The 18,935-nt window shown below is 50.7% G+C and overlaps 4 protein-coding genes across 5 annotated transcripts; 2 read left to right on the top strand and 2 right to left on the bottom strand.

Annotated features, from left to right (window-relative positions):
• Nucleotides 1-3,782: 3,782 nt before the first annotated feature.
• On the top strand, nucleotides 3,783-6,285 carry NCU07445 (hypothetical protein; the record flags this gene model as incomplete). Its single annotated transcript, XM_959539.3, has 2 exons — nucleotides 3,783-3,896; nucleotides 3,949-6,285. Exon 2 carries the CDS (start codon nucleotides 3,997-3,999, stop codon nucleotides 6,283-6,285), a length of 2,289 nt encoding a protein of 762 aa, XP_964632.2. The 5' UTR covers nucleotides 3,783-3,896; nucleotides 3,949-3,996.
• Nucleotides 5,079-8,282, bottom strand: vma-4 (vacuolar membrane ATPase-4). 2 transcript variants are annotated; one of them, XM_011394872.1, is made up of 3 exons: nucleotides 7,722-8,282; nucleotides 7,133-7,641; nucleotides 5,079-7,045 (listed from the first exon to the last, which is right to left on the bottom strand). In XM_011394872.1, the coding sequence occupies exons 1-3, from the start codon at nucleotides 7,752-7,754 to the stop codon at nucleotides 6,895-6,897; spliced, it is 693 nt and encodes a 230-aa protein (XP_011393174.1). In that variant the 5' UTR covers nucleotides 7,755-8,282; the 3' UTR covers nucleotides 5,079-6,894. The 2 variants fall into 2 exon arrangements, with proteins under 2 accessions (XP_011393174.1, XP_011393173.1); XM_011394871.1 differs by having other exon boundaries at nucleotides 6,441-7,641; nucleotides 7,722-8,083.
• A 646-nt stretch (nucleotides 8,283-8,928) lies between these two features.
• On the top strand, nucleotides 8,929-12,022 carry NCU07447 (DUF803 domain-containing protein). The gene is made up of 2 exons (XM_959541.3): nucleotides 8,929-9,798; nucleotides 9,868-12,022. Exons 1-2 carry the CDS (start codon nucleotides 9,757-9,759, stop codon nucleotides 11,743-11,745), a joined length of 1,920 nt encoding a protein of 639 aa, XP_964634.1. The 5' UTR covers nucleotides 8,929-9,756; the 3' UTR covers nucleotides 11,746-12,022.
• Nucleotides 12,023-17,312: 5,290 nt separating this feature from the next.
• NCU07448 (hypothetical protein) lies at nucleotides 17,313-18,815 on the bottom strand (the record flags this gene model as incomplete). Its single annotated transcript, XM_959542.3, has 2 exons — nucleotides 17,313-17,394; nucleotides 17,539-18,815. 2 exons carry the CDS (start codon nucleotides 18,813-18,815, stop codon nucleotides 17,313-17,315), a joined length of 1,359 nt encoding a protein of 452 aa, XP_964635.3.
• Between the last annotated feature and the right edge of the window lie 120 nt (nucleotides 18,816-18,935).

Below are 18,935 nucleotides of genomic sequence, written 5' to 3'. Positions count from 1 at the left end.
CAAGGAAGGGAAGCAAACAGGATTTGACCGATGACCGATTGAGCACCGACCGGCGGGCAGGCGGGCGGGCGACCCCTATTTCACAGCCTCGATGGATCTTCTTTGAGAAAGATAAGGATGGAGTTCAAACAACGACTTCCCGTCCTAACCCTTTCCAAGAGCCTTGCAAGTAAAGCCCTTCAGGTTCTTCTTCTTTTGCTCTACTGGAGCAAAGCCGCTTGCCAGTTTGAGAGCCGACCTCTTGTGTCTCTCTGCCTGTGAACAACCGAACGATTTGCGGCTCAACCCCTTGAGCTCGCTGCCAGCCCAGTGCCGCGCCAAGGCGTACGCCGTTACCGCTGTATACACTACTACCTACCCAGCAGGGCAAACGCAAGGCAGGGCAGGGCAGGGCATGGCACAGAGCATCCATATGGAAAGCTATCTCGTGACAATCGACGTCGACCGCCTCCTGAATCAACGATGACCCTTTCCAGCAAATAGTCTGCTTTCAAAACTCTGATTAAGTCTGATGTCTGATGTCCGAAGGTGTGAGATGGGCTTGGTTCCAGGTATGGTTGGTGCTACTATAATGTCCCCTATCAATCTTTTCAAGCAAGCCGACCTTTTGCAAACGCATATTCTACAGACTGACCCATCAATCACATGTAAACATTTCTCCCAGTTGCATGTACTGCGTAAGTGAGGCGCTCCTTGGTATCAAAACCCCCCCTAAAGCTGAGGATTCGAGCTGTCCCCTATAGTGCCGGGAGTACATACTTGCATCAACAGAGGACATTAGTAGTCTACTGTACTTGTGCTGGTGTAACACGCCAATTTTACCTGTGAACCGTGTTTCAGCGACTTTGTTCATCCGTTCACACAATATCAGTCATCACCTAAATCCAGCGCAAGATTCGCGAGGTACTTAGGGCTCCAACCATTTTCGGGTCTTATTTGTCGGGTGCCTTTTAGTGAGACTTCTGTCCATAATACAAATGTAGTGTACAGTACGGTGAATAAATACACAAAAGCACACACAACAACAGTCTGGCGGTTTTGGAATGTTCACTTGTTCCTTCGCTTGGCACTCTGCCAGCATCTCTTACTAACCGAAAAGAGACGAACACTGTGTGCAAACTACAACGAACAAAGCCAAGAACAATACCCCCAAGATCGATGCGTGGCCACCCCAACTCAATGCTGCTATGCTACCACACACACACACACCTTAAAAATCGGGACTTGTGTAAGCTGGTGATGATGAATCATCATGAGTCCTTATGATGACGCTTACAGAGAGAAATAAGAAAGATGCCATGACGTTTTAGACTTTACCACCACACCGTAAGTAAGTAAGTAAGTAACTGGCGAACAACTCGAAATACTTTTCGGTATCAGTAGGTAAGTAACATGACACACACACAAAAAAACTGTACAAACAAATATTTCGACTACCCGATCGGAGCACATAGTACGCACACACCAAGCTTCAGGGAAACGAACGTACTACGTATGGCTACTATTTTTAAACTTTCCGGCAAAAGAAAGAAAGAAAGAAAAAAAGAGAAAAAAAAAAACAAAAGTCAAAACGATGAAACTTGTCCACCTCTGTGTGTAGTGTAACGAACCGTGCGTGCGTGCGCCGTCGTCGCCGCCGCCATCGGTATCTCCCCCCCCCCCCCGAGGGATGAATGGATGGATGGATTGGATGGATGGATGAGACCCAGTTTGGACCCTTTGCTTACCTACGTACCTACCCTTGATTATCATTCATCAGCACAATTGAGACACACAGCAAGCATGCAACTGATGACAATTCTTTTTGGATTGGAAAACTGGAACCGTTGATGATTGGACCAACAAACATTGCATCGAGGGGACTTTTTTGGGTTCAGTGTTCAGTTGGTTCATCGAAAGCCAAGGTACTGTACTGCATCACGGTGTGTAGTGTATCAATGTAGTGTATTGGATCCAATCGATCGGATTGGATTGGATTGGATGATGTCAGCGACGCAGCGTACGGTAGAGGTAGCCTTTTTAGACTAGGTAGACTTTTGGCCGCTGACAAAGAATCTACGTCTACGCTACAGACGGGCGGGAGTCAAAGCCGAACCCAGTGCAAAACTTCAATTGCTCAAAACCCGGCTGCTGGACTTGCAGAAGGGACCAGATGAAGAGAGAGAAAGAAAATGAACTCTGATAAGCCTTTTCCAGAGCACGCATGGATCGATAGCACTCACTTAAAATGGATTTGTCCTTTATTTAGTCGTAACCACCAAGACTGGGGTCACCCTAGCAAAGCGGTCGAAGCCTTAACGTCTGTCCAGTCTGTCCTGACGACGTCCAAGCGTTCGCCATGGAAGGAGGCGGTTTTAGCGAAAGTGTTGAAATTACCATATGAGTTACTACTAGCAATCGTTAACAGTTTCACCCATGTGTTATATGACGGACGATTTCTTGGATCAGATAAAACAGGCAGGCAGGCAAAGGGATCTCAAGAACGACGCTTGAAAAGGAATTGAGGCTGTGAATACTTGGCTGTGACGGCCTGATAACACAAAACAGATGAATGGCCGAGGTACATAAACCTGAAGTGTTTGACTGCGAAAGTTTTGAGACTTGAAGAACATTTCATACTACAACATACACTAGGCATGGCTCCACGGATTGGCGACATCGAAGGTCCTGAGTTATTTAAAAAAAAAAAAGATGCTATAAAAGGAAAAGGGAATTCGGGATGGCATCATCGCCCGACGGGTTGATTTTGGTTCGTTGGAGCTGAGACCCTTGATATCCTCTCGCGACCCTTGAATGTCCTTCTCCCAACCCAACCCTCGCAAAATTTCCAGTAGGTGACAGATCTCACACACACACAAGGCCTTTTACCCTTCCCCGTCACGGCATGGAATCCAAGAATGACCTATGGACCTGAAGAAGCGAACGGAATCGCGAGCGAGTTGGGTCACCCCTCCCAACTGGAAACGGTAAGTTTTCTGTCTGCCCGATACCATACCCCAAGCTCCGACATACTGGTCAATGCAAGCTGGCAGGGGTCGCCCAAGCCCAAAAACTCTCAAAAAATGAAATTTCCGTGCCTGCCGTTTGACGTCTTGAACTTGCCAAAATAAAGAAAAGAAAAGTATTCCGCTTTCTCGGCCTACCCGACGTAGTTGTTTGAGTATGCGCTATGGTCAACTGGGCGGCAGACAAAACTGAAGTAGTGTAGTGTGGTGTATTGGCGAAGCCATTGGCTTTCTGGCTGACATCACTCACAGTTGACGAATGGCCAATCATGTGCTGTCATGGAGCGACTTTCGAAGTGAGATCGAGTAAGCATGTTCTTAGTTGGTACTCCTGAGTAACGGATTGATGATGGGCTGAGTCACTATGATCCCGTCGGTAAGGTTGTCATGGAGGTGGATGGATAGTATTGACCGTGACAAAGAAAGAAAGGTAAGGCTCGCACCGATGCGAAGCGGTGGTCTTTGGGTAGGTAGCTAGGTAGGTAGGTAGGTATCCGTCTTCCGACAACAACCTCATTGAAGTTGAGTGTTCATTGTTTGAGGTTTCCCCTTCAAAGGCTCCTTCATCCTCAAAGCACTGCAGCTTGCATTTCTTTCGCTTAGCCCTAACCCGAGAACATGCCGCCAGGCGTTTTTGGCGGGGCAGTTGATGGGGATCCTGTCAAATCCATCCACATGCACTGTAAATTGAAGCGGGCCGCTGCGACGCGGGTAAAGCTGCAGCAACGCGTCTCTTCACACGACGACGGGAGGACCTCAATGAACAACCAACTTTTTCTGGTAGACAGCGAGCATGATGAGATAGGAATATCAATTACACATGTTTATCATACCTCCGTCTGCTTGACGCCCAAGCTGTCCAAGGTCCTTGATTAGGGGGGGTTCTAGGAGGCAAGCGCAGACCGTTCGTTGCCCATATTGTTTCTGACTTGCTGAAATTCAGCATCGCATCGTCAACGTCCGTCGTCGAGCAGACCAACAATTCAACACAATGTCCAAGAACGCTGCAATCACCAGCTTCTTCAAGCCGGCCCCACGGGACTCGCAGGACTCTCAAGGGAGTTCCCAGGTTCCCCCATCTTCAATCCCACGATCGCCCATCAGGGCAGCAATGTCGCCCTTCAAAATGCCTGGAACGCCAGGAACGGGTTTCAAATCATCACTCCCCATCAGGTCTCCCGTACCGCCTCCATATTCGCCCTTGGCACTTCTGTCAACACCACCAAAGCCCCGATCTGCGCTGAAGCCGGTACGAGATCGAAATGCCGTCATTGGAGCATCCGACGAAGAAGAAGACGGCGACAGCGACTTCATATCATCAGACGATGACCTGCCTGATCTCTTTGCCGAACCAAAGACCGAAGTCCCCATGTCCATTCGAGCAAACGGAAGCCCGACGAAGGGGCCGGCTTCAAAGCGGGTGGCTTCAGCCAAATTTGTGATTTCACCCATCAACTTCAACAAGAAGCACAAGTTCGACATGAAGGCCATCTTGAAGCATACCGAGGCAGACAAGAAGATCGCAGAAAGCGAAAAGCGAGTTGAGGCACTCATGGCCGAGGATGAAGAAGAGGACAACAGACGAGCCGAGCCACTTGCTGTTAAGAAGGAGGGAACCACGCTCCATGACGACATGCTGGATATGCTGTCCGAAGCGGAGGACAGTCAGGAGGAGACCAAGAAGGAGAAGCTGCTGAGGGCCGTCAAGAGGACGGAAGCCACAAGTCAGCGTAAACAATGGTACTTCTTTGACGAGAGCCATGGGCACAAAGTGGTCGACGATCTGTCCATAGGCTTCCGGAACAAGTTTCCCCAGCACGCAGCCACCGGTGTTTGGAAAATCCTGGCGCCACAAAAGGGCAGACTGGATCTCCTCGAGCGCGGAGTTCCGTACCATCTCCAGTGCAAACTTCGGAACATACCCGACGACATCTTTATCTGGATCGTGGACGAATTACCCTTCGTCAAGACCCGGAGGTTACGAGAAGCCAATCTCCGACTTCTAGGGATATGTCTCGAACAAGCAGGCCGACTCCTCACACCTGACCGTATCACCCAGTTATTCCGCACCATCGGCACACCCAAGCGATGTATCGAGACGCCATCACCATCAGAAGACGGCACTGGGCAGCAAACGAAGCCCGACCCCGGCCGTCCCTACAACATCGACCGGGACTGGACCCCTCTCCGCACCGTCCTGCGCATCCTATCCGAGACCGCCCACGGCCTGTCCATTGACTCCCTCACCCGCTCTACGACCCTCCTCCTCCGCCTCGGCATGGACGCCCTCATCCGGCGCAACCCGGACCTGCACTCCACCTTTCGACACACCCTCATCAACCTCGTCGAAGCCGTGCCCTCTTCCTCTTTCGACGCCTTCTGCCTCTCCTGCTGCAGCAGTCTCTACGCCCTAACCACGGACTCCTCCCTCCTCTCGGACGCCCTCCGTGCCCTACCCTACCAAACCCCGAAACTAGTCAACCTCCGCCGCCGCCTAGCGCTCGCCTTCCTCTTCGCCTCCGCTTCCACCTCTCTTTTACCCTCTTTCCCCCCTTCTTCTCTATCATCATCATCATCATCATCATCATCATCATCCAAGAAGATCCCCTCTTCCCCCATCCAAGAATTTTCCCTCCACGACCCTTCCCAGACTTTTTCCTTCCCTTTACTTCTCTCCTACCTCGACATCTCTCCCCACTTTCAGACGACCCGTTCTTCCTCGTCCGCCGATTACTTTGTTCTCTCGGCCCAAACCGACCTATTACGCATATCCATCGGCGACGGCGATCCTCCCCCTCCCTCTTCTTCTTCTTCTGGTTCTGGTTCCCTTCCGTTCCCTAAATCAACAACAACAACAACAACATCCACCACAACAACACTAAACCCCGAAACCAAATCGCATAACCGCCAAATCGACCTCCTCACCCGCCGCATCCGCACTCTTTGGTCCAACATACACGACCAATCCGGGTCAACGGCAGAGATTTCTCGATTGGAAGCCAAAGTCAAGCTAAAAGACTTGGAGAGAAAATTGGAGTGGGCGGTTAGGACGAAGCCGGTGAGCAGGACGAATATCTTTGGGATTCGGTCTGCGGGAGGAGGGGCGGGGATCTTGGGTGGTGGTAGTACTGGGTATGGGAAGCAGGGGGAGGACGTGGATAGTGAGGAGGAGAGGGAGCGGGAACAGAGAAGGGAGAGGGAGGGGGTGGAGCAAAAGATGTTTATGAGGAGGTTTTTGGGGAAGACGACGGCGGGGGCAGCGAAGACGGAGGAGGCTTGAATGGGGGCTTTTACTGGGATATATGGACATGTTTGGTGTTTGAGCGTTATGAGGAACTCTGTTTACTACTGATGAACTTTGTGGGTTATTGGGTACGGTGTATATTCGGCTTGCTTTGCCTGTTTGTTCGTCTGCGGTATATGGAATGAAAGGCAATATAGAAGCGTTAAGATACGAGGTAAATGGTTGGCCATGTCAGGAAACGTACAGTTCTCAAAGATTGGCAAAGTCTAGAGGAACTCAAAGGATGCCAACAGCGTGAAACAACAGTTGCTTTGCGATAAACAAGAGGGGAAAACAGCGAAAACAACTGTATCATACAAAACTCTAACATGATAATCCTCCATGCATGCATTCGTCCATCATCCATAACCACCTACCATACTCCTTCGCCAACCTTTTCTTGGCTTAACTTGTCGTCTTTGTCATTGAACATCATCAAACAACGAGTAGTAAGTAAGCACCCAACGCTCTGGTGTACACCTCCGGCTTTCGTCTCACTCTGGAGATTTGTCCACAGGACCCCTTTCTCACTTTCCTGGACACCAGGTGCCGTAGCTTTGTTGTAGGCCTTCTGCGCATTCGCAGCCTTCCAAAAAAGTGGTGCATTTAATCGAAGAACTTGCGGTTGGGGTTTTCACCGAACAGAGCCTTGCGCATCGCCGGGAGAGCGCTGTCCTTAAGCAGGGTCAACCTGGCCTCGAAGGTGTTGTCGATATCGATCTTGCCGTTTCCGCCAACGATGATGATGCCACCGGCGCTGTATATCAACTCTTGTTAGCATCATCTCTTCTTCTTCTTCCTCTTCACCACAGCCCGAAGCATGGTGTGTGTATGTATAACCTACCTCCCCTCAGGAACGGGATTCTCCGCATCAATCGTCGCCTTGACATCCTTATCCGTCTTGTGCTTGTACTGGGCGCTCGCCCACCCCGCCGCCTCCCTGACCGCGTCATAATCCGCCTGGCGCGCGCGGATCACCAGCTCCGGCTCGTTCATGGCGTAGAAGCCCTCGAGGATCAAGTCCCTGAGGATGTCCTTGTAGCGGCCCAGGTCGTGGGTGGCTTGGCCGAGCTGGGCGCTGGCGGCCTCAAAGATCTCGTCCAGCAGCTCCTGGCGCGCGCCCAGGACCCGGAGTCGCGTCTTGTTGGCCATTGTCGACCGCGTGATCTGCTGCGACATCTGGGCCTGCTTGAACTTTTTGGCGTAGGCCGAGTCGATGGCGTCCGTCTCCTGGCGGACCAGCTTGGACTTTTCAATGGCGAATTCCTCGTCGGCCTTGATCTGGATCTCGCGCGCCTTTTCCTCGGCTTCTTGCTTGATGAAGGCCGTCATCTTGCGGAGCTCTTGTCCGACCTGGTTGGTGGGCAGCGTGGTTCTTTGGTTAGCTGGCATTGCATGGTTTGGTTATCTGGACTGGACGGAATTGGCTCTACCTGATCGTCGGACAAGGCGTGAACTTGTGACATTTTGGCGGGTGTTAATGAAGGCACTCTAGGGAATAGGTGTTGTGGTGGTGGTGGTGGTGGTGGTTCGGGTCTCCGAAGGACGGTGATGGAGGATGTGATGTCGTCGTCGTCCTTGGGAGGGGAAGCTCGTGGCGGGCAGAGCTAACTTGGATCGATGTCGAGTGTAAGACGACGAAGACGTGAGGTGTAGGGACGTTGAGGGGATGGCGATCTATCAAAAGTGGAAAACAGGGCTCAAAGGGTATCGCGGTTGCTGGTAGTATTTAGTTTAGACGGAGGATATCGTCAAACGACGTCGACTAATGGATGTTGTTGTTGCCCGTTGACGCAGCTTGGGGAAGGGTGATGATGCTGGCTTGGCACTGGGATGGAGCCAGAAAGGCTGGCAACAGCAACCCCGGCCCTGGGCAACGAACTGAACCTCCAGCTAGGTGGTGGTGCTGGTGGTGGTGGTGGTGGTGGACATCACTCAGCCAACTGAACTCACGAGTCGCTCGCTGTCGCCCCGCTGCAGTGCAGAGCTTCGAACTGACCCGGGGATCTGCCTCACTGGAGAACAGCACTCACTCCAGGCATTACTACCTAGGTACCTACCTGAGATAACTGCGGCAGGCACCAGCCACAGTAAGCCCCACCTCCCGTCGCAGGCTTGGAGACCTCGAACAAAGACATCAGCCTCAGTCCTATCGGTGGTAGTGTAGAGGTACCTCTATCAGATGCCTGCCGCCGCTTTGAGGAATGAGGATGAATTCCATGCCCGGGTTCGTCACCAGCCCGACACCTATGATCACCGTCGTCTAGCTGCAAGTGATATGTCCGGCTGGCAAAGCGACCGACACCCACCCGACAACCTCAAGGAGAGGGACCTCAAGGAGAGGGAAGTGGAACCAAGGCCCCATGTCAGCTGATTGGACTCACCCGCCACCCTCAGGGCACCGCGGTCAATCACTCGCAGCGAACGGAGTCTTCCCCTTACCTAGTAGCGTTCAGCCATAGGGTAGCGCATTGACTGCCTGGACATGTGCTGCACACCCGCTGCACTGCGCGTGAGAGCGTCGCGCTAGACCGAGCGGGCACCTCCAGGGCAGCCTGTCAGGTCTCGCGCGGTGACCCATGTGGATGCCAGCCAGGCAGTTCCACGCATCTTTCCTTGTTGCAGAAAGATGGAAGGAAAGGAAGAAAGCTGAACACGGCAGAGTTTGGGTCCATGGAGGTCACGTCGACGACGCCCGGTGGTTTTGTTCCTTCCACTTATTCATGCGTCCAGGCCCGATCCATACCTACCTCTACCTCTCCATACCTCTAGTGTAGCGGGCGCCCGGTTCATGGAAGTTGCCCTGTCTTTTTCCAAGAGTTTTAATGTTTCGTCTCTCGAATACACAATTTCCCCCCTTCCACTACCTACCTCGGGCTGCTTTCCTTCAACCACTCCTTTCGTGATAGCTTGCCCAGTGATCTATCCGAGATTTGTACTCCAGTTTACAAGAGGTCGATAGCCATTCCATTGCCGTGCCTGCCCTGCGGCCGCATATTACTGAGGTGCCCTGCAGTCAGACATCAGGGAGAAAGACCCTATAACAGTCCACTGTCCAGCGAGGTCCTCACGGCGGCAGCAACCTACTATTAATTACCTTACATACTACAATACCTCGCTACGTATCTTTTATACCCACGACCGACTCGACCGTTTGCGACGACACACCTAGGTCTGGACTACCTACCTACACTACCGAATTTAACCGGACGACAAACTCTCGCCCCCTTCACCGATTGTGCACCTGATCCGGGTCTCGTGCGCTCGAATCACGTCGATTCCATCATAGCCAACAACGCTCTTTGTTGTGGTACATATTCTCCCTTCGACCCAACAACTCGCCCGGACAACCTCAGCGACCGAGCGGCATCTCCGTCACAAGATTCCCCCCATGCAAACATAGCATAATAGCCGCCACCTCGCCCCTCTGGCTGTCTGGGTGAAAGATAGCCTCACACCACAGGCGCGATGGGGCTCATTGGCGGCATCTCTCCGGGAGGGAGCATTGCTGTAAGCTAAACACTCGACACACTTCCATCTTTCCACCGACAACTCCTAATTTTCCATGCGCAACCACAGCTCGGAATTATAGTCGGCTTGATATCCACGAGCGTGCAAAGTCTCGGCCTCACGCTGCAACGAAAGTCCCACATACTCGAAGATGAAAAGGGGCCCTACGATGTTCGACGACCGCCATACCGGAGAAGGAGGTGGCAGGTAGGAATGGGCATGTTCATCATCTCCAACGTCATCGGGAGCTCGGTTCAGATATCGGTCCTCCCTTTACCCGTTCTCTCGACACTCCAAGCGTCCGGTTTGGTCTTCAACTCGATATGCGCCACTCTTATTCTTGGAGAACCCTTCACGAGGTGGTCACTATGGGGAACCTTGCTGGTCTGCAGCGGCGCAGTCTTGATCGCCATCTTCGGGGCTATTCCCTCGCCGGCGCACAAGCTGAGCGAGCTGCTGGAGTTGTTGGGACGGGGTCCGTTCGTGGCATGGATGGTGTTTCAGGGATTCCTGGTGCTGGGCATTGCGATCGCGACAGATGTGGTTAGCCACTTTACGAAGCTGATGCAGCATTCCCGGTTCCGCCTGGCTCGGGGTTTTGCATACGGGTGCATAAGTGGCATCTTGTCTGCTCACTCCCTGTTGGTGGCCAAGTCAGCCGTCGAACTGCTCGTCAAGACCATCGTGGACGGCGATAACCAGTTTGTCCACTGGCAATCCTGGGTCATTCTTCTGGCCCTCGTCACGCTCGCTCTCAGCCAACTCTACTACCTACACCGCGGCCTGAAACTGGTTTCGACCTCGGTTCTATATCCACTAATATTTTGCATCTATAACATCATCGCCATTCTAGATGGCCTAATCTACTTTGATCAGACCGAACTGATTAGCCCGCTCCAGGCGTGCCTAATCACCCTCGGCACCGTCATCCTTCTAGCCGGCGTCCTGGCACTGTCATGGCGTCTCCACGACGAACAACACACTCCCAGCGTCGGACAGTCGACACTCGCCCCAGGAATGGGCCTGGTCGAAGACACCGAAGACGAAAACGACGAAGAAGCCCTTCTCTTACGCTCCGACATTGAAGATGAAGAGGAACGCATCGGCGTTCCCTCCCCACGCTTGTACAGCTACAACACCTTCAGCGCCAGCCAATCCCGGCTCGGCGACGGCACCTCTCAAGACGGCGGGCCCGTCGTGGTGAGGGTGCAACCAAAGCGCCAGCGTTCTCTAGCCGGCCAATCGATCCGCACCCTCCCTAAGAACCGATGGACCGAATGCGCCGAAATTTGGGACGAGCTCGAAGACCGCGACACGCCACCCGACCACTCCTCCACGTCCTCCCCAGCCTTTCTCTCCAGCAGCAGGCGACGCTCCACTACTTTACCCGTCACGAATCCAAACGAGGGTACTTCCCTCCTCCACCCTCGTCGAAGGGAAGTAAGCGATAGCTACCAATTTGCGCCCAGAGCAGCCACCGATCTTGCCTCGGCCCGACGGAATTTTGGGAGACGTAGGAGGTCCACCGGGTTCCCGGGTTTCATTCCCCGCAAACCTTCAGCAACGACAGTACCACGGAAACCATCAGGTGGCGGTGGTCTGCAGGATCTAGTCAGCGGGTTTCTGAGAGCAAGGTGGTGGAAAAATAAACCCAAGACTACTCTTGGTGTGCCGGGGCTTAGGGAGGAAGCACTAGTTGCGATACATGAGGAGGAAGGGGAGGGTCTGTTAAGGGATTATCATGGCCAGGGTCAAAGTCAGGGACAGGCGCAAGGTTCGGGATCAGGGTCAGGGACACAGAGTGAGAGAGTGTCTCCAAGGAATGGGAACGCAAGGCCAGGGCCAGAAGCGTCCTCACTAGATGGCGCCCAAGGGCATGAGCGATCAACAACAACAGGAGGCACAAGGAATAATGGGAGGCGCAAGGTTGATGACGCACCGGTATAGTAGACCGTGTGCCTTGCTTGGGTTGGCGCTTGGGGTTTGGCTTTATATCATTCTTCTATTAGGTAGCAATGGAGGCTCCGGGGGGATGCATATCAATAAATATACCAGCATTAGAGCGTGTTTTGTTACAAGTGTTGTACCTGCTGTACCTCCTGGAGTATGCGATTATCCCTTCTCCGTGCCGTTTTCGCGCTGACATTCGATCGTTAGCATCCAGGCAGTAGAACCACCCGTGAAATCTTAACACTCAAAAGAACCTTATCAACACACGAAGAACGGCCTTTATCTAGAAGAAGAAAAAAAGTAATACATTCAAATTCGGGAAACTAGTCTAATCGCTAGTCATCGCTAGTATCCTTCTTTAAACATTATCAAAGTGAACCAAAGCACCAAACTGGCAAACCCCGAGCATCTCTACCTCTACCCCTCCATGTACCTACGTTCATCCTGAACCCCATTTAAAGCCCAGTGAGCCGATCTGATCTGAGTTTATTCACACTTGGTAGGTACTCCCGATAATGACAACACCAAAAATGTTGGCGTTTACCACGCCGCTCTCTCTCTCTCTCTCTCTCTTTCATCCATAAAAAAAAAACCAAACACCTAATGTCGTGGCGGGCACAAGGCCATACACATGTCAGGAACCTGATCCCATTGAGGGAAGCTCCAGACTCTCAGACTTACAACTCATAACAACACTATAAACCTTATTCCTCGCTCTCGGGGAGTTGTTCTGGTCATGCCTTTCCTCATATAGAACCAGTACCTAGATAATGCCGTGCCCAATCCTAAAGAGGCGGCGAAACACCCGCCGAGACTTTGTCCAGTTCGAGATACTAATTGTTGGGCTTGATGTTGTCGTCGTCTTCGTCACCGAAAACGACGGAACTTGACTTGACAAGAAGTCAGGTTGATAGCCATGTGAAGCATAAAGACCGTGTTATCTCTAACCGGCAGCTTTTTGTGGTATATATCTGAATTAAGAGTTCATCTTTGATGGACCCACTTATAAGACAATAACATCTTCACAACCACACACGACGGCCACTCATGTTTTTCTGACCAACTCCGCGTGATATAAAGGTCAATTACCTGTCGGGACGCTTGCAAGATGATCGAACAATATCTCAAGAGGCATTACCACATACATTTCTTTCAAATTCAAAGTATCTCACTGAACAAAAGTTCCCTGCAGCATCAACTGTCGAGTCAACTTGAGGGCTAGCTGAATCCGCAATTTTGATCTCTTGGAATGCTCTTCTGGGGAAAATCCTTGGTAAGCAAACATGAAAAAAGTTGTCTGCCTTTGAATCTTCCCATTCTCCTTCATGTCGATGCCGGTGGAGTCCAATCCTCCGGCTCATTCTCCAAAGTAAGAGCGAAGCAGGGCAGGACGCACGCGAAAGCGTTGACGATGTTTTCTGATCCTTGCGGGATTTCTTGCAGCATCTTTGATATGATTTTAGGGTTGGCAACAGATTCCATATTATCATTGAAGCGGTTCCGCGGCTAACACAAAAGGATTTACTTATATCACGGAAACCAAACCCCTCCCCCGACCTCTCTCCCTCTTCTTCTCTCTTTTCCCCCTCTCTCCTCTCCTCCAACTGTTGCTCAATCCCCCAAGGTAAGCAGCATAATCACCATCAACCCCGTCCCGCCGCCTGCCTCGTAACGCGAGCAGATACCTCGCCCAACGCCCTCCTGTCACCACGCCGAGACCACTCAGAAGAACACCCTTAATAACATGGCCGCCCAGCATCGAGAGCGATGCACCATTCCCTGCATCATCTGTCTCAATGGATAACGCGAGTCCTTGACAAAACCCTGAAGCGCAGCTTGTGTGCAGTGTCACAACGATGACAAGCGGTGCAATTGCTCTGGAAGGAGCACATACCAGAAGGTAGTAGTAGCTTTTGGGGAGGTCTTAGAACCTCGCATTCTTCTCCCAGATTCTTACCACACACACAACCAGAGGCAGTAAATGCTGCTCACGGCCAAACTCTGGAGCGACTTGCATTGTCCATTCACCTTGATCTTTAGAATCTAGAGAAACATTTAGAGATGGACCTTGATTCCGTTTTCTAATCAAGATGGCGTCAACTCCGCCAACAGCGGAGCGAACCATCACTCGCAAGTCGAGAATCAAAGCGAGGTCCAACACCTCCACACTCACCCACTCGTACATCGCCCGCGCGGGCAGTACAATCAACACAGACAGCATACCTACTGTCCAGCCGCGAAATGCATCAGGCAATAGTCGCAAGAGGGCTTACGAGCCTGATTACATCTTTGCTGACGTTTATCGCAGCGCTGATCAAAGAGAACAGCGCATGGGAGTTCGGCGCCACAGTACCTACCTAGCAAGAAGCTTTGTGCGCATACGTTGGCTGATAATGAACGACCACTTCTCAATCTCGTATGATGACCCACCCCCCACAACGAATCCACTCTACTCTTTCCTCCCCCCCCCCCCCAACTAGGAGCAGTAAGTACCGAGCCCAGACGGCAGAGGGCTGTTGCCGGTAAGTGCGACTCGAGTTCTTCGAGCGGGCGCAGGGAGCGCAGTAATCCTCTATCCTCTCACTTCCTCCGCCCGTACAATCTAACCCTGGTATGTTTGTTAGTTTGGTACAAAAGAACGCCCATCTCCACTTGAGAGGCCCCGAAAGTGAGGAAGTGTTCGATTTTCAAATAGATACCTCTAGGCACTGAAAGGGGACTACCCTTTTGTATTTTCTAAGCTCGAAGGTCCCGCTTTAAGGAGACGGATGGAGGCATTAAAAGAGGCTTCTGTGGCGCATTACACCCTGGTCATTGTTGGCCGCTCCAAACGAAAACTCTAAGGAAGCCAATAAGAGCTCTATATCTCCCCTGTTCAACCCATGGCCGAAGAACCAAACTAACAAACATACCAGTCTTATATGGTAGTGACATATCTCGTTGATTGAACCGTTATATAATGCCTAACATTCACTCAATGTCACTCAATGGTTTTATGTCACAATCATTATCTGTGTGTGCATGAATGCTTGAATGAGTATAACTAGATAGCCGTGCTCCTATCGAGGGTTGCATTGATATTATTGTTGTTTGAACAGCGTCTATAGTTTCTCAAGAGCGTGATATTCCAGCTAGTGTGCTTAACCCCAGCAAAAGTCCAAAATCTCCATTTGTCCTTTTTGCTATCCACGTAGGTACCCCAAGTACCTTTATGTACTTTCCAGAGAATGATGATCTTTCCCTGTTATTCAAAGAGCAAGCCGTGCTTGCAGGATATGTTTCCATGGACAGTGAGGTCCTTCCATCCCTATTACTCCTTTCCTTTATCATATATCTCTTGCTTTTTTGTTTTTCCCCCCTCCCCCTGGTCATGTTCCTTTCCTCACGCACTCTTTTCAGCAGTCACCCTGTTGCTGTGCAGTTTGTCGTATTGTCTGCTCTGCAGGTACCTAGGTACCAGGCTGGAAATTGCCTACGGGTGATATTTTGGTCCAAGAGTTTCTATTGCCTTCCTGTTGGCCTTCCATTTTACGTTCCTTTTCTGTTGCGTTCCTCCCTTTGTGCGGAAGTATCTGCAGCCTTCTTGTTGGCCTTCCGTTGACGCCTCTTTTATTAAGGGTAGGGTCTTTGTGCTCGCGAACGAGCTCGTCTAGGTTGGTACGCAGGCTGCTGAAGGCGAACGCTACAGTACAGGCCATGTTAGCACGAGAGCAATGGTTCTGATCACCCTCGACGGTGATGTCGAACGCGGATGGGTCGCAATCGCTCTCGAGGATTTGGGGAGTTTCGGTAGTAGGTGGTTTCCTTCTTGTTCCTTCCTTCTGCGTTTTTCCTCTCGCTGCTTATGGGAAGCAAGCAGGAAGAATTACCGACTGGTTCAGCGGTTTTGTTCCAGTTGTTCAAGCTGTCGAAGCATGGCCTGTAGTCTCCGTAGCTGGATATTATCTTGATCTTTGATGATTTCTAAGACTAGAAGTAGGCAATTTTTGATTAGCACACCTGTAAATGTCGGCTTCATTCATCAAGAGGAAGGGTTGGCTTACCGAATTCTCGAAGTTTGTCCTGATACGCGGATGGGTCGCAATCGCTGTCGAGGGTTTGGGGAGTTTCGGTAGTAGGTAGCTTCCTTCTTATTCCTTCCTTCTGCGCTTATCCTTTCGCCGCTTATGGGAAGCAAGGAGGAAGACTTGCCGACTGGTTCAGCGGTTTTGTTTCAGTTCTTCAAGCTGTTGAATCATGGCCTGTAGTCTTTCTTCTGTGACACCGAGTGGGTTTCTGGTGATCTCAAGGACTGAGGAAGCGTTCCGCTGGTCAGTACACCCATGGTTGTTAATTTCCATCAAGAGAGGTATGCCTACCAAACTCGCGAAGCTTTTCCTAATATGCGTCTGTGAAGGTGTCGATGTCTTCCCAAGAAATCTTGTTGGCGAATTTCGCTTCAATGAGATCGCCGACATGACCTTGATGATTTCTAATCACGTTGTATAATTCGTCCCTGAGATTGTGTAGGCTTTCGGCCAGGCTATCATGTGTAGCATCCATCTTGGGCTCGGGCACTCCCTAAGCAGTCTATTTTTCGTGACCGATCATGCAAGGAATGAATAAGGTAGTTGATAATTCGTTGCTTGTTCTGACTACCAAGTAAGAAGAGGAGCATCGGTGGATCTCCAGGTAAGCATTTTGGCATGTTGAGCGTGTTATGATGGCTCTTATAGCGAATCTCTGTCGTAAAAGGAATTTGAAGGGCTCAAAACTGTCATTCAAACTTCCGCCAGCAGCAATGAAGCATTCGAAGGCGTCAAGGAGACAATCGAAACCATGGTGATTGCGCAATCGTCAGTGGTTTACAAATTTGAATTGTTAGATACTCTCAAACCTTGATATTGACGGTGTCTTTTTGTCAGTGGAGGCAGTCTTTGCGCAGCATAGTTCGTAATCAAGAACCTTTGCCGCAAATGTCTGTTGCTACCATTGCCTCTGATTGTGGGCGCTGTTGGTAAATCATCTCTCCTTTTCTTACCAGCTCAGAAGTGGCACCTGTACATTACCCAATGACTCATGTATGCCAGGGCATTGGACGTCTTGAAGAGACAATGGAATGTTCCATCTTGTCATCAGACAACGTGTTTGCTTCCTGCCTAGGTATGCTTCACACCTCTGGAGGTATTCTACCATGACAAGAAACCAGAGATCATTCGCAAATATGGTGCATTTTCTGATTCACGAGCTAGTCGGTTCTGAATACGTTTGGCTTCTGTGATGCTCGATGACTTAGAAACAGCGTGTTTCATACCTCTAATGGAAAGTTGTAATTGCACAAAATATTAAAAACACAGCTTGATTTGCACAACGTCATCTCACTCGTCAGGTCCTCAAAACCGAGAGTCTAACCCGTAGTTCTCCATACTGCATGCCTACCTATGCTATAGTCATATCTATGATTTAGGAGGGCTTTGTTGCAAGTTATTCGCATGATTCATCAGTTCATTAGGTAGCATCTACTTCCTTCCAGTACAAAGTGTAGAGGTACTATATGGCTCTCCATCAACAGTCTAGGAATGTTATCAAATGAGAGTAATAGTCCGTTCCTCAAAAGAACCCAAGAACTTGGCAGGAGTCCAGACTTTCAAGTGATCCCGAACACGACTGTTGGGGTCATATATTTTAGTTATGAAATGTCCGATTCGGCTATAAGTATTGGATTGCGCTGGGACCGATCTGAGAACCAATCCTCGATAGGCCGTATAGTGCCCTCTGAAGATTCTGATTGGGTGATAAATGTGGTTGTACTCAGCCAGTAGCAACAACCATAAAGTATCCAGAGTTTCATGTTGACTTTCAAAGGCGTCCGGATAGACGCTGGTGCGGACTTCATCAATCCAAATGGATGACGCGCTATGCGAGGGATCTTTCGTCCTGAATTTTTGTAACTCAATAGGTGTCTTTAGGGGTACGGCCCGAACGAAGCCGTGGAGAGCCAGGAAGGCCGAGGCAATCGAGTCAAATTCTCCATCTGGGTATGTTGGTGTGACGCCAGTACTCAGGACCTGTAGGTTACGCATCTTCATTGGCACGCCGAAGTGTTCATGCCAGTAGTGCACCGGCGTGTCGATTGATGCCCATGACCAAGAGGGCGCTCGGTACTCTCTAGGCCGTCGAGAGGTGAGAAAAGGCCCATACTCACGCCTTAGTTGTGGACCAACGGGACCATTACCCCAACAGAGCGCGATTGGGATGTCTTCTTTCCAAAGGCCTGCTAAGTACTCCTTCCCTGTTTCGAAGCGATAGACCCGCGCGACGGCGGAGAGAGCGCGCAATTTATCCGAGGCCAAGGATGCTGCTCTTGTGGTATATTCCTGAACCACGTCGTTCCATGACGTTGACGACGACAACCTGTATGTGCTAAGGTTGGTCATCAATACTTTCTGTTGCCCCTTCTCGCATCCATCAATTTTTTCGCTTGTCATGGACGTCTTGGTGATCGGTAACTCAAACTCGGGGGTACCAACAAGCTCAGTGTGCGTCCTGCACTTCCACTCCAGATGGTGAGTCCGATAACTCAATATGTGTGGTGAGAGCACATACTCCTGATACGTCCACGCTCGCTTAAAAATAGGGTCTTTGCGGAGATCAAACACGCCGAAAGCCAGATGCATATAGACAAACAAGATGAAACTCTCACTGCAGTCGGCCGCAACGCGAAGATTCATCGGGCGGCAACCGTGAGTCCAATATCCACGTCGGTATAAGAAACCGTCGTAAATGCTGGTTGATGACGCTGCGCATATCGTGAGTGTGGCGTACTGGTAGACCTCGGGCATATGGTTGAGTTCTTCACGGAGATCTTCTTGGTCGTCTTGTATAATGCAGAGGGCATCGATCCATAGGTACCGAATGCCTATGCCTCGGCAAACATCAACCGCATCTTTCATGGTTTGAGGAAGATTGTCGATGGGGATACGCTCCTTGTGAATAAACTGTGTTGCTTTGGTAGTCTTCAAGGGCACATCGCCGCCCCAGACGTAACTCAAAGCACACCATTGGCATTGTCCACTGCTCTTATCCATTTCAGATGTCTCCACAAGCCTCAAGTCATATTCTTCAACGTACAAAAGCCTCGTGGGAAGAAAAGAGGAAGGTGGCATGTGGCAAAGAGGGTGAGATGAGAGGCATTTGGACATCAAACC

The sequence above is a fragment of the Neurospora crassa genome, linkage group I (genome assembly GCF_000182925.2).
Source record: "Neurospora crassa OR74A linkage group I, whole genome shotgun sequence".
NCBI classification, from domain to species: Eukaryota; Fungi; Ascomycota; class Sordariomycetes; order Sordariales; family Sordariaceae; genus Neurospora; species Neurospora crassa.
Note: the sequence above shows the minus strand (reverse complement) of the source record. Positions and strands in the feature narration are given on the sequence as shown.

What these genes read in the sequence shown, in the direction of transcription:
- NCU07447 (XM_959541.3), top strand. Translation starts at nt 9,757, where the DNA reads ATGGGGCTCATTGGCGGCATCTCTCCGGGAGGGAGCATTGCT. An exon ending in CTCCGGGAGGGAGCATTGCT is followed by an intron (nt 9,799 to 9,867) that starts GTAAGCTAAACA and finishes GCGCAACCACAG; the next exon opens with CTCGGAATTATAGTCGGCTT.
- vma-4 (XM_011394872.1), bottom strand. Translation starts at nt 7,754, where the DNA reads ATGTCACAAGTTCACGCCTTGTCCGACGATCAG. An exon ending in ACGCCTTGTCCGACGATCAG is followed by an intron (nt 7,642 to 7,721) that starts GTAGAGCCAATT and finishes CCCACCAACCAG; the next exon opens with GTCGGACAAGAGCTCCGCAA. An exon ending in AATCCCGTTCCTGAGGGGAG is followed by an intron (nt 7,046 to 7,132) that starts GTAGGTTATACA and finishes GTTGATATACAG; the next exon opens with CGCCGGTGGCATCATCATCG.